This window comes from Cupressus sempervirens, chromosome 8 (genome assembly GCF_028749045.1).
Source record: "Cupressus sempervirens isolate cs-2001-9-10 chromosome 8, ASM2874904v1, whole genome shotgun sequence".
In the NCBI taxonomy this organism is placed as follows: domain Eukaryota; kingdom Viridiplantae; phylum Streptophyta; class Pinopsida; order Cupressales; family Cupressaceae; genus Cupressus; species Cupressus sempervirens.
Window position 1 is genome coordinate 363,039,414 of NC_143125.1, and position 15,586 is coordinate 363,054,999.

General features: G+C 37.1%; 1 protein-coding gene and 1 pseudogene across 1 annotated transcript; one reads left to right on the plus strand and one right to left on the minus strand.

The window, feature by feature from the left end:
• Nucleotides 1-468: 468 nt before the first annotated feature.
• On the minus strand, nucleotides 469-4,037 carry LOC149542831 (FT-interacting protein 3-like). The gene has a single exon (XM_089797719.1). It carries the CDS (start codon nucleotides 3,823-3,825, stop codon nucleotides 751-753), a length of 3,075 nt encoding a protein of 1,024 aa, XP_089653845.1. The 5' UTR covers nucleotides 3,826-4,037; the 3' UTR covers nucleotides 469-750.
• A 649-nt stretch (nucleotides 4,038-4,686) lies between these two features.
• LOC149542832 (calcium-transporting ATPase 5, plasma membrane-type pseudogene) overlaps nucleotides 4,687-15,586 on the plus strand; it is a 34,152-nt pseudogene continuing 23,252 nt past the window's right edge.

Consider the following 15,586-nt stretch of genomic DNA (forward strand, 5'->3'; position numbering starts at 1 on the left):
AAGAATCATTTCACATTGTACACCATAACTGCAATAGAAAAACTGTCACAAACCGAGGGCAGAAGACATAAGGTTTGAGTCAAATATAGCATGCCATATAAGATGGAATAAACATTAGTTAAGAAGACGAAGAGATCATGCTTGGAGAATGGGGTTTTGACAGATTTGTAACAACAATGGCTAACGAAAGGTGGGATCTGTTCGGAGAGGCACAAGTGAAGGAATTTTGAGGATAACACAAAGGTGTTGGTGCCACCCCGTACAAACAACAGAAAGCATATAGATATAACAATACGCCCATAAGGGCAATTATGCTTTTGCATCCCTGCAAATTCCATAGAAGGTAAAATTCAAAACTGAATGTAAAATAAGTGTTCATTGTTTATCAATCTTGACGGTGCACCACAGATTAAAGAATTGATGTAAGAAACAGTATACACCTTCCTGTACAGTAGATTCCTAGAGAAGTTTTGAAAACAGAAACACATTTAACAACGTCGATTACATATAGGAAACCTTATACAATGAGATGGCTTTAATTACATGGTGAACAGGAAAGCAAAATCTATCATTCTGCGTGTCAATTTGTAGCCGAGTCCAAGAACTGTCACTCCACCCCATAAGGGTACACATATTCTAAAGTGACACGCTGCTATATTGGAGAAAACTACAAATTGTTGCAAGCAAATAAAATAAGTTTGTTCTGGAGGCAGCAGAACTAACAAGAAATCACATAACAAGCCAGGCAGCTTAGAGCATACTATCAGAGCGAGTGGGTAGTCTCCTGAAGAAATTGAGAGGAACAGAAGGGAGCTTGTGCCGAAATCTTGGATGACGAAGAACATAGATGCCAAAAAGTACTGCAATCACCTGGAAGGGTGTGACATACAGAACTATGGCAGCTAATAAACAGAAAATAACAAATATTGCTGTAGCTCGGGGGTCTCTCCAGCTTAAGAGTGCTTGAAACCTTTCTCCCTGAGTAGCCATGTCTCCCACCAGGGTCTGCAGCCTCCCAGCAACACTCCTCAACCGATCATATCTCATCCTCACAACATCAGAGCTTTTTGAAGTAGGAAATGTATCAAACTCTTCATCAAGCTCATCAGGGTGAACAGCGTCTGCATGAGAAATCCGGGTGTCCATGTGGGGGGGATGTCGGGGGCGGAAGCGGTAATGCCATATGCCAATCAGGAACATGTAGAGAAAGATTGTTGGAAGTATCAACTCTGGATACCACACTAGAATGAGATACAGGATATGCACTAGGATGGTAGTGACAGGATTGTTCCACATGCATATATCTCCAAACCAGTTCCCTACTGCCACCAAGCCAGACAACACATTCATGATGCGAAAGAAGTTAGCTTTACTGCGGCGCATGCTCCAAATGTGAGAGCCCACATCAAGCATATACTCCACAACTTCTTTCCTGAGAGGCGGCTCGGCCCGGCTAAGCCGCATTGCCACTATTTGCATGGCATGGTGCCTAAGTGTTTCAAGCTGGTTGACTGATAGAGGATGTAAGTAGTGCATCTTGGGTAGCAAGGGTTGTGTATAGATATGCATCACATTGATCAAAGATGAACATGAGAAGCGAACAGCCAGTTGGATTTCACCCATCTTTTTAACTCCTGAAGGGTGTAGCACCAGCAAGGGATAAGAATGGGTGTACACACGATCCATCTCAAGAGTGGACAGCCGTATACGTACCTTGCCAATCCTTGAGTCTTTAGCTGCCGATGCCTTGTCACTAGCCCCTCCTTGAAGATGGCAATTATCAAAAACTCCAACAGTGATAACCGTGCAGGGATCAAAAACTTCCCAAGTATACTGCTCGTTCCACTTTGGATTCAAGCTATCGATTACTGTCCTTGTCCTAATCCACTTCTGCCCATATTTTGCAACACAGTAGGCATCTGTTGTCCCTCTCCCATCTTTGGTCTTCATAGGAAGCAGGTTATAAGCACTCAAAATCCCAACCTCCAACACACCTATAGAGGATTTCCATAGTTGTTTGGCAGTTGGCCTCAGATCACTACTGTAGTGTGTAGACTCGTCAAGGACATGATAACCCCCGTCTAAACACACTCTCAAATGAATCCTGCTGGCGAATTTCACTTCCTTCTTCTTTTCCCCTTCAGCTGAACTATGCTTTTCAAGATTATACCACCTACAAGTGACGGGTTTATGATCCAGTCTCTTTGTCACGGTAGAGAGAGGAATTGTGGTCTTCCCCAATATGTCATCTTTGTTAGGAGACACCCGTTCCTCGATCATAAGAACTATATGATCTTCAAAAGGATCTGCTGCAACAAACACTAAATCCTCATTCCAGAGAGGGCACAGAGACCTATTTGATGCTGGCCTTGTCTTCAACATCTGATTTCCGAGCTGAACCTTAACCTGGACATCAGGACATCTAATCCTATCGCTAGGCATCAAATCTTGAGCCTCAATCACGTTTACCCTGACATACCACAATTTGGGGGAAAGATAAACCTTGGAACGGGTATTTGTCAATCCCTCCAAATTCACAGCGGCAGCATCCGAATGCCATGCTTCGGAGAATGCCTCATCTGCCTGTGTGCCCATCCATACTGCCAACATCAATTCACCCTTAACCTTCCGCTCTCCCTTCTTGTCCTCCAACTTATACCACTGCGGTGCAAGGGGACTATCAGGTGGAACCCTTGTAGGCACTTCATTCAGATCAAACTCCACCCTCCCAATAAAATCATCTTTCACAAAATCCTTATCCTTCACCACAGCCTCCAAGAAGTTACTCTGGATGCGTTCCCTGGCGAAGGCAAACACTTGATTCCACTCTGGATTCAACTTCTTCTCGAAGTGCTTGGTAGTCCCTTTGTAATTCCCCACCTTCACCTCAACATAAGGGTCACAACTCCCACTGATGTCCTTGGCAGGAAGATCGCGGGCCTTGACAACACGAACATACAGATACTGCATATGCTCCACCAGATCGTAAGTGCTGCCGGCCTTCTCCCTCATCAGAAACCCCCCTCCTCCTCCACTGCCAACCCCCAAATGGGGTCTGGTCTCCTTCAATGCATAATCCACTGGCTGATTGTGAGTCATGTGCATTACCACCGGCCTCACAACCTCCACTTTCTTCTCCTCCCCTGACTTCCCCTGCTTCTGCTGGTGTTGCACATTGGTAGTGGTAGAAGTAACCACATTGGCTTTAGGTTTGGGCATGTGAGGGGACTTAGCCTTACCCTCATCGGATTTTGACGAGGGTATAGATTGAAACTTTCTCTCCTCGGAAACCACTTTCTTCTTCTCCTCCTTACCCTCATTTTGATTCTTCTCCTCCTTACCCTCATGTTGATTCTTCTCCTTAACCTTATCCTCCTTGCCCTCCTTTTCCTTGCCCTCTTTTACCCCATTAACGGGTTTGGCCTTCTTCTCTTCCTCATTGACAGTATAGACCTTAAGGGCAATCTCCCCCTTTATGTGAGAGAAGAGACTCCTCTTTTCGAGAGGGAACCGCAGAAGAGTCTCCTCTCCTTGACGCACAATGCTACTGCCATGAATCCTGACCTTGCCCAGGAAATTCCTGGGTCGATTGTCCTTCCTCTCGTTATAAACATAAACATCAAGAGTACGATTAGAGAGGGAAAGAGGGTCATCAAGAGAAAATACCAGCTTCTCGTTCCAGCAAGGGTTGAGGTCTTTGTCTCTGGTGCGTGTACGCTTCCTCTGCGTGTCGTAGACCACCTCCACAAACGCACTGGTGGAACCCTGACCATCCTTGGGCATCAGATTGCTCGCCTCCGCCACATCCACCACCAGCTTGCTCATCCTCTCTCTCCTCTTCTTCCCCTTCCCCTTCCCCTTCCCCTTACAGCGCAATGTACCTAGACAGATGCCTTTTACACATCTTATTTTTGGCTCGCAGACGAGCTGTGAAGCAATTATACAGGACAATAATAGGAGGGGCAGAATGATAGCGGAATTGGGAGCGCCATCGTGGATAGCGACGGCACTGCGAAATAAAAAAAATTTAAATTTCGCATATTCACCTAGTGCCAAATTAGCCAATTATTTTATAGGAATAAAAATACACGACAAGATACAGTAGGTAGGGAAACCTCGGGAGATACTGACGCTCAACACAAAATGAATATCCGTAGTTCGTAGTTCTGCATTACTTTTCGTTTGACACGAGTGCGATCCATGTAGACGGCTTCTTGCGGGCATTTCAAGATTCAGCCTCCACCGTTTCCTTGTAATTTGCTAATGCTCTGAGTTTGCAGTGGTACCCATGTTTACGTGGCAGCATCAATTTGTCATCTGCTTTTTGAACTTCGTGCGCGGGATAATTTGGTACTCCTCTCTAGCGAGCTTTAGGGCCCGCCGTTATCAGTTGAAGTCTTCAGGGGCACTTCTCTGAAACAAGCCGGGGGCCCGGCCTTAGCGGTTTAATTCAGTCTTCGTGGGTGAAATTTCTGTGTGAGAAACGAAAGGCATTTATCTTCCTTGGCGGTTAAGTGAATGAGGTTTCTGCGCGAGAGCATTTGGGGATTTGTGGGGAGTGCTCTGTACTGTGTACTCTCTGTCAATGGCGAAGGTGGGGCTGTCCCTGCAATTAGTGGGTGATTAAAATACTAAAACACGTTTGGTATCGGAGTTAGGGATCGGGGCTGCAGCGAGTAGTAGCGTATGGAGGTACAGCGCATTATGCCTTCTTCCATGGCAACGGCTACCCAGCCAGTTATTTCGACTGGCTGGGTATGCCATCACCCATCCTTATGCCATCCCCAAATTTTAAATAAGTTTTAAGGAAGTTTTAAGTTAGTGATAACTATTCAAATTTAAATTTATATATTTTAAAATATTTAAATATTATCATATTTCTTTCCAATTGTAATTCACACTTAATTGGATGATATTTACTTATTAGATTATTGTTTAGAAACATTTAACTTCTATAAAATTTATTACTTCTAATATAAAATTATCAAAATTAAATTACAAGATATGTAATACTTGACATTAAAAAAAATAATTACAATATTTTCATAAATGTTCTAGAAAAATCTTTTCATACTATTTCTAAATATATAAATATCCTTGATACAATTACATACACTAAAAACATTTACTAAAAACTTTTTTTTCAAAGTCAACTTATATTTAAAAATATAATATAATATATATTTATAATTTTTTAATAAAAAAATCTACATATTAAATTTCAAAAATAAATTCCACTAAACTAAACACAAGATATTAATCACCAATGAAAAATCATTTAATACAATATAATTTATACGATGAGTTATGAACACAATGCTGGAAGGACAGAAGAACAGGTCAGTTGGATTGTCAATATCCGTCAGAGTACAGCATTGTCGTACGCACCTGGAGTCAAATGGGGGATGGCATAAGGATGGGTGATGGCATACCCAGCCAGTCGAAATAACTGGCTGGGTAGCCATTGCCTTCTTCCATGGTTGTCCCTCTCGTCAGGCACCGGCTACGGTGCAACATATTGCCCGTGGAGGATTTGCACCAAACGTGATAGTTTTTCGAATTAATTAATTAATTTATAAATTACATAACTGTCACGTTTGGTGCAAATCCTTTGCTAGATAGACATCTCCCAACATATTTGCACCAAGTCGTTGCCCGTCCAAACCCCTAGGCTGCCCGCACTGTGATGTCTTATGCTGACAATACAGTCAGATGTCGTCAGCCAAATATATTCATTGCGCTGCAAAACATTTTAATTGGGTTCAAAATATATTCTTTGTCTCTGATTCTCTAAGGTGAGGCTTGGCCTCCTTGTTTTCTCTCGTGGTGACCTTTTTGGTTCTCCTCCTTTTTGTAACTCTTATATCTAATAGAAAAAAAAAAAAAAATTCATAGTTGTAGTTTAATGTGTAAAAATTATGAATTTTTATTAATCAAATCTCTTCATAGTTTTAGTTTAATGTGTAAAAATTATGGATAATATTTTTTTATTTCAATATTTAGAATCATGAGTAAAAATAAATAAATAAATAAATTTTAAAATAGTTTTAAATAAAAAATATTAAAAGAATTAAAAATAATTATTATCTTCTAGAAATAATTAAATAATTTTTAAAATGATAATAATTTTTTTTATCGAAAACTTATTTGTAAGTATTATTTCATAATTGTGTAGTTAACTAAAATAGGTAATATAAAATTAGTATTTAAATGATGCATTATAAGATTGTGAATTAAATTATTATTGGATAAAAATTAAACAAAGTAATTATAAAAGATCGAAAATTTAATTTTTTTTAAAGATTATGTTATACTAATATGTTTAATTATGATTTAAATAAAACTTCTTCTTAGTGCACATCAAAATTAAAAGAACTAATTCTTGTAATTTTTTTATTGAATTCATAATCAAAACTAATTTTTGCATCAATATGTACAAAGCTCGTATTCAAGTCAAAATCCACTTTTTGTGTGAATTTATATTTTAGTTTGAAATGTAGGTTGAAAGGTGCTACAACGTGGCAATAATATGGTCATAGAATGTAAAAAATTAAACCTAATCTAAAAATTTAAAAAAGAGATTAAAATATTTTAATAATATTTTGTTGGACGATTCATGTATCATTTCTTTTAAATTTTAGTTTTAAGTTATAATTTAGAAAAAAAAAATATTTAGTTTTCATAAATCTTAAGATTTTTGTTTTATTTATAAAGTTCTTAAGATTTTTTTGGTTATTTCCATGTTTTAATTATTTTTTAGCTTTAATTTGATTTGTCAACCATTTGACAAAATGTTATAATATAAAGATTTAAAAAATATTCCATCATCTCCTTAAGGGTCCAACAAATGTTATAATACTACCTAACAATCACACTTACATCATAACATACTTAAATCCCCCACATCCATATTCCATTTACCTTATCTAAACACTAAATAAGTAACCTTCATATAGTTGGATATTAACCAATTGGTTTAGTTTACTACACACACTCACATTCCTTTCTACAACATCATCCCACATCTTAAACTCTTGAGAACATCATTTCAACACTCTTAGTTGACTAAGTGAGGTAGTTAGAAGGGAATTATGTACATTGATTTGACACTTTAACTTGTCTTTAGGGGGTGCATTATTTTTTCCTCCACAATAATATATAATTTTACATGTTTGTTTGTTTTTTATGGTTGTAAGTCTTGTCTATGTTTTTTAAGTTATGAACTTATATCAACGATACCTTATTCTATTATGCCTCCCATTACCATTTTTGAATTCTTTTTGTTGATCTACATGCTTTGGAAGCTTGTTGGAAGTTCTATGCATTTAGGATGAGTGAAGGAAAAACACATGTCATGAATTTTGTCCTCATTATTATTATTTAAATGATATTGTAGGTAAAAATTGTCATAGGATGTTATTAAAAATGACTTTTATTCTTTCCTAAGAAATGCATAGCCATGCAAATATAACTCTTAAATAGAGAGAGAGAGAGAGAGAGAGAGAGAGAGAGAGAGATAACAAAAGGTTTGATTAGATATAGTTAATAACATAGATCCAAACACATTAATAATTACAAAAATATTGTAAAAATTATTAAACAGGCTAGCCTACACCAAATGTACTAAGCATAGAAAATGAACACTATTGACAATTAAAAGATGTGAAGGAAAAACACAAAAAAAAGACTCTTCTTGAAACCAAAATATAGAGCTCCAACAGTATAAAAATTAAATACTTTTTGGTGATACTTTAAATCTAGAAAATAATTGAATGATGAGACAAGAAATGAGGAGCCAAAAAATATAGCATATTTATGAACATCTAGCTGGAGCCAAATATTGGTGCGGGGGGGGGGGGGGGGGGGAGCGGTGGTGAATTTGTTATAGCCAATTATCCATTAGACCTTAAAAACACTTTTCATCAATTCAATACACTTTGATCTTTTAGATCATTAATTCGGTAACTAGATCTAGCATCAAAATCTATATTGATATAAAATTTATAATAAATTGTCACTTAATATATACTGAGTATCAAAGTTATCATTTAGCTTATACCAAGTTGCAACGATTAAAAAAGAGAGGAAATAAACTTGCAACTGAAATAGCCCCTACAGGTTATTGCCTCTTTTAACACCAAAAAACTCAAACTTTAAGGGTTAGACATTTCGTCAAACACTTTGTTGACAAGCTCTGATACCACTGAAATAGCCCCTACAGGTTATTGCCTCTTTTAACACCAAAAAACTCAAACTTTAAGGGTTAGACATTTCGTCAAACACTTCGTTGACAAGCTCTGATACCACTGAAATAACCCTTAGTGTGATAATCACTAATGAAACAATACTAATTTTCACAAATAATAAACTATTTAACAGATGAGCTAGCTGCCCACGGTCTAGTACAGATGGTTACTCAATGTCTTTGGACATGCCTACGCATGAATACCTCTAATTGGCACTCTTTCCCTTGTTTTGGAATACGATGAATCAATACTTTGAATTAATACGACTTCACCCTCCCCTCTGCGACTTGCAAATTTGTTTCCCTTCACACTTCATTGAAATGCTGCTGTAGGGGAAACGGGCCCAGAACTCACCACTTGCACACCAAACAGAAAAATACTGTCCTCCTGATATAATTCGGCAGTGATAAATATAGAATCAATTGTTGGCTTGCCCGCCTGCCAGTCCTCTGCCTGGTCTGGAAAGATCGTCTTAATCACTTGCGGAGAAGTTATTCTCACCCCTGCAGAATTATCTAGATCTGCGATTCTCTAAACACCAACAAGTGATGGACGTTGATGGTCTGGATTGGGTCTCAGATATTTGCCTGCCAATTTCGCTAGTCTTGTGCAAATGAAAAATGACTTCTATACAAAATATCTCCTATAACATGATCTTGCTGATCGGCCCAGGCTTCGGCCCTAACAATATACGAAAATGCTGGCTGAAAAGATGGTGTGGAAATTCGTTCTTTACCTCCGATTTGCTCACACTGCGACTTGGACTTGATAGTCTTTCCTGATCACAAACTGAACCCCGGTGTAAATGACCAACTGCCGCATGGATAGAATTTACTCTAGTTATTATGGTGATTAATACCACTCTTGCTGATCCAACAATGAACAGTGATGCAAGAACCAGAAAATTGGCCTTAAGCCACAAATAATCGTCTTGATGAAATGACTGAATGTCACTTCCAATCTGCAATAATTCGGATGATATTTCACACCCTCAAAATTGCGTACCAATTGAGAGTTATCGTTCTCAATGGCCAACTGTGACAATTGTAGAAACCCTAGGTTCCACAATGCACCTGTGATTAAATCACAATCTGAAATCAAAGAGATAAAACAACTGCTTGATTCGAATGGAGCCCCGGGGTGCCTATTTATTCTTTTCTCTCCACCTTCTCCAGAGACTTCTAGAACAATTTTGATCTTATCTCTTAAGTGACTTTATTAAATATTTTATAATCCAAGTCACTTTATTAAATTAATTAAATATAAAGTTATCTTTTAATATTTATTTATTTGATAACTTTATAAGTAATTAACTTAATATCATTTATTTATTTAATTAAAATAATTAATTAGTCGTCTTCATAAAATATTCATTATTTTGGACAACCAAGTTAATCAAATTAATTAATCAGACTGCCACCGAAAATTGGGGACATGATAGCAACATCATAAGCATTCACACAATTTGACACACATATCTAATGTGGAAACACTATAAATAGAAAAACCACCTGGGAACCGGTAACCTCAAATTTTCACTCTTCTGAAGTGAGCTATATTAAGAGACAACCTTTTTAAAGGTTATATACACATTGTTAATGTGACCTTGTTAGAGGGTTTTCACCAAAGATCATCTAGATCTTGTTCATTCTATGAAACTTCTAAAGAATGACCTACTCTAAAGGACTTACAACCATGCATAAGATTTCAAAAGGCTTTTAGGTCCACTATATTAAGAGATTTTTCTATTACAATGATTGGAAAGTAATAGTGAAATGATCTGTTAGGTTTAGCACTACCTTGCTTGTTCAAATCTTTGTTTTGCTCAAACTATATCATTTGATCTCTTATTGGCTGATTTGCACACTTTACACTTCAACTTAGTGTTGGTTCTCATAATTGTTGGTTAAATTCCTACGAGCCTTGTATGCTTGATGGTGGTAATCTCAACACAATCTTGGCCAACTTCGAAGATAAAAAATGAATATCTCAATCTCCACACTTTAGGCTCTGTGGACCTAGGTGGGTTTACCTTCTATCTCAACCTTTGTAATGGGGAGAAAATCAAAAAACATGGATTTTATAATAGACGCTCTTGAGTTGGCAAGTTTCTTCTCAAGGGGAAATAAATTGTTGGAAGATAAGTTTCTTACAATATTTACTGCAAATGTCAAATAGTTTGAAGATAAGTGCACTACCATCAATTTTTGGAAAGAGAACTTAGAGTCATGGAACCCTAGTAAATTGAATTTAACTTCAAAAGATGAAGACAAATTAAGCAAAATATTCACATGCATATGAGTTTTTGCTTACTCAAGGTTTGCCCCAATTTCAATCTATCAACAACAATATAGTTCCAAATGGACAATTTATAAACATCAATATTAATGATCAATTCTCAATCTTTGGAGTAAAACTCAAGATATTTTTTATTAATTCCAAAAAATAAGTACAATTGGGTTGTGACTGGTTGTAATGTCTATCATATACTGCATATACTATTTATTTGTATCTTTTTTGTTCGAATTTCTTGATACTATATGCTATATCCTATAAGGTCCTAGTAGCCTATCTTATAGAAAATGAAAGGGTGCAAAAATCTTCAGACCTTTACAAAAGAAACTTACTAATAGCTAATTATAACCATTCACCAAGATTTACAAAAAAAAATTTAGAAAATTTTAAAGAAAACTATAATTCTTGCATCATGTTGAGAATTTCTTCAAAATGCTTATTTCCCTGAAGATCTTGGAACTCAAAAAGAATGGCTCAAACATCATCCCTATCTTCCTCAAGCTCTAACTTGTGGGTATCACTACCATAACTTGCATAACTTGTCCATAACTCCTAGGCAACTGCATACATGCTATTGAAAATGTTCAACTAGTATTTTTCCATTAGGACTAAATCTAGTTGCATTATGTCATCTTCTTCATTGAAGGCTTGAGTTAGTAATCTCATAGTGAAATATCTTGTAAAACTTGTACATAGAAAACACAAAAATCTTGCATTGTAATAATGTTGCTAGTGAATGACCTCACAATGTCCTTTTAACAATGATAATAAGGAGATACATTAAATTCAAACAACTATCCACAAATGCACCTATAAAGAAATTGTCACATCTTATAATTCAATGAGAGTTTAAGACATGTGAAATATACTCAGCTATCTTGTGTACTTATCTTGTCATGAAGTTGAAGAAATAATTCCATATTTCTTTTAACATCAATTTTCACATTTACATCTTTGAAGAATTCTCCCTTACTCGAAGTCATGAAATTGAGACAATACATCTTCTTATTTCAAGAAATTGTGAAATTGAGATGTCAGTATATTTTGAGCTGCGAATTCATGAAATTGGACTAGTGAGATTATATTTGATGTGAAACTGTGAAATTGGAAGGTTATCATTTGATACACCATATCTCCAACCTCAAAAGTTCATTCAGTCCTCTTCTAGTCTGCATACTGCTTTTGCTAATTCTGTGCATTGGTTATATTATCCTTGAGAGTCTTAACAATGTCTTGACTCTCTTGTACCAAATCACCTGCACTAGGCACTCTACTGTCACTCAAAAGTAGATCCATAAAATTGGGTGCCTCATAGCCATACAGGTCCATAAAGGGTGACATCTAAATAGACATGTGATAAGTGGTATTGTAGCAATACTCACAGAGATAAATCCACTTTACTCATGCCTTCTATTGCCCTACTATATAATTTTTGAGATATCCCTCCACCCATTTATTCACTATCTCCATCTGAACATTTGTTTGAGGGTGGTAGCTAGTACTTAGAGTGAGCTCTATCACACACAACCTGAATAGCTCCTACCAAAAGTGACTCATAAACTTGATATCTTTGTCACTCACAATGCTCCAAGGTAAGCCATTTAATCTGGATATCTCCTTGAAGAACATCTCTACCACCTGTGTAACAGTGTATGTAGTAGTGATCAAAAAGAAGTGTGCAAACTTCGTAAGGCAATCCCCAACCACATATATGTAGTCTATGCCTTGGGCTCTAGGAAATCCTATGATGAAGTCCATAGATAAACACTCCCACTTCCTATCAGGAATTGGAAGTGTTTGAAGTAAACCAACTGTTCTTGCTTATTCTACTGGCAGATGGGACACTCCCTAACATACTAAAGTACCTCTGCTTTGAGCTCTTTCCATGTGAAGTGGTCTCTAATATGTCGATATGTCTTGTAGAAACTAGGATGTACTACCATAGGTGAATCATGAAAAGATTTCAGAACCATCCTCCTCACTGTTGAGCCTGGAACAAAAAATATTCATCCTTTGTAAATGATGAGCTCATTCACAAGGGTGTATCTGCTATCCTGAATAGTTCCATCTACGAATCTAGTTGTCCACACATCCTTTGCATACTCTACAAGGATCAAGTGTCTCCAATCCTACAATATGTCTATCAATAAGCTCAAATGGGGCCTATGTGATAAGGCATCAACAACTACATTATGTGTCCCCTTAAAATATGTAATATCAAAGTCATAGGACTGTAACTTGCTCACCCACTTCTACTGCCTATCATTGAGATCATGCTGCCCCAAAAAGTGTTTTAGGCTATTATGGTCAATTTTGATACAAAATTTGCAACCTACCAAATATTGCCTAAATTTAGCCAACACATGCATAATGGTTAACATCTCCTTATCATATATGCTGAAGCTCCACTCTGGCCCTCTTCCTGCTCTCACAAGCAATAGGGTGCTTCTCCTACATAAGCACCACTCCAATGCCCTCTCCAGAAGCATCACAATGTAGCTCAAAAGGTTTGCTAAATTCTAGTAACACCAACACTAGAAAGGAAGTCATCAACTCCTTAAATTTCTCAAAACACTCTTGTGCCTTAGGAGTCCACAAGAAAGCTCCCTTTTTCATCAAATCTGTCAAAGGTGTTGCATGCTTGGAATATCCATCCACAAACCTCTTGTAGAAATCACATAATCCCATAAAGTTCCTCAACTATGTAAGGTTCACCAATGAAGGCCACTCCACAATGGCACAAATCTTTTCAAGATCCAGGCATATGCCTTCGACACTAATAATATGACCCAAATAAAACAACTTTATCATCATACCCAAATCACATTTTGACTCCTTTTCATACAAGGACTCTCTGCCCAATATATCCAATACTATGTCAAGGTGAACCAAGTACTCCTCCCAAGATCTACTATACACCAAGATATCATTGAAGAAGACAAGTACAAATCTCCTCAACTAAGGATGGAAAATCCTATTCATTGTTGCTTGAAAAATAGCAGGTGCATTAGTTAGCCCAAATGGCATAACTACAAACTCAAAATAGCCACAATGACATCTAAAGGTTTCCTTCTTGATGTCTTGCTCTCTAACTCTGATCTGGTGATAACTTGATCTCAAATCTATCTTTGAGAAGAAGCGAGCTCCATGAAGCTCATCTATCAACTCATCAATCTTGGGAATGGGGTATTTTTTTTTAATTGTCTTCCTGTTAAGCACCTTGTAATCAATTCACATCCTCAATGTCCCATCCTTCCTCTTCATCAATACCACTGAAAAAGTGAAATGAGGCTTACTTAGTCTAATGTGCCCGATAGCAAGTAACTTCTTTATGGTTTTTTCAATTTCATCCTTCAACCTCTTTAGATGCTTGTAACGTGTAATCATGATGGGCTTAGCCCCTTTCACTAACCCAATGATGTGCTCAATGCCCCTATCTGGTGGTCTACCTAGTGGAATGTCACTGAACACCTTAGAGTGTTTAAATATAAGCTCTTGAATATTAGGAGGATATTCAATCTTCTATTGTCCCCCCTATGATGGCATTAACATGCACTCTGCTGCCTAATAATTTCAAATCCATCTAGCCATCCTCCAAAAAGAGACCATTCTAAAATCATTCTTTGATTGCCTTAAGAATCTGTGTCTTCCCATTCACTTTAAACCTCATCTTCATCTCCTTGAGATTAAGAGTGAACTCACCAATATCATGCAACCAACTCATCCCAAGGACCATATCTGCATCTACCATAGGCACAACATAGAAATCTACCTTAAAGGTATAATTATTAACTTCCAATGGGAGTCCAATGATCTTATGATCACAATTGAGGACATAGCCATCAACTACCCTCACTCTAATTCCCCCAAACTCCTCTATTTGTATGCCACACTTCTCCACCAACCTAGCATCAATGAAGTTATGAGTGGCACTAGTATCAACCAAAGTTATAACTCATTGTCCAGCAAGTACTCCTCTCATTCAAAATGATCCATCCTACTTAATACTTGTGAGAGGAGCTTCCCTAAGTTGCTCATCTCCTTCCCCATCCATAGACTCCATTTTAGACAAGTTTTCAGACCTACCTTCCTTTTTTGCACCATCTATTTCCTCTATATTAGACTACTGGTCTAAATTATCTTATTTTAATTCCTCATAGTATGCCCACATAATTCTATTAGCTTTGCCCTTTGGTCTAGGAGGACAGTCATGGTTTGCATCAGAGGGTCCCTTATAGTAGAAGCATAATTTTTTCTTCCTCAAATCATTTAATGTTTCCCTGTCAAAATGTAATTGAGTTTTATCTATATAATCATTTTTAAAATCAGTCCTCTATGTTTTTTTTATAAAATGGTTTGTTATCCTTACAAAAAGATACTCTTTTGGACTGAAATTTATTTGTTGGGACTACATGTTCCATACTTCTTGCCTTATTCATAGCTTCTTGTAAAGAAATGCCCGATCAAATGTCTTTATCCAACCTCTTAGTGGTTTGGATAGGCCCTCAATGAAAAGAACTATCAATCTACACTCTGAAATATTTGGCACCAAACTCACCAATGAAATACTCCAAGTTGCCTGTTTGTTTTAGCTATGCTAATCTTGAAAGTAAACTTCTGGATCTTTCTTGTCAAATCTTTCAACCAACCTATCCATGAAGTCCTGGTACTCTGTCACCTGATTATACTGAAGTATTACCATACCATGATACCACTAATCATGTGCTACTCCCTCCAAATGCAAAATGGCATATTTGATAGCTTCAATATCTGTCATTAGCCTCAATGCCAAGAATGTGTTGAGCTTATGAATCCAAGCTTGAGCTGTCATCTTACCACTCCCATCAAATGTAGGCATAGTAAGCTTGCCTGTAGCCCTCTTTAGCTCACTATTTTGACCCTAGGCCTTCTATCTTGTCTGAGTGACCTTAATGTTCTCTCTTCTGATTTACGAAGTGTTCAAAGGTCATCCTCTCATGAACCTATGGTGCCAATAACTCCCATTCATGATTTGTAGCCATAAGGATATCTGCAAATGTCTCATC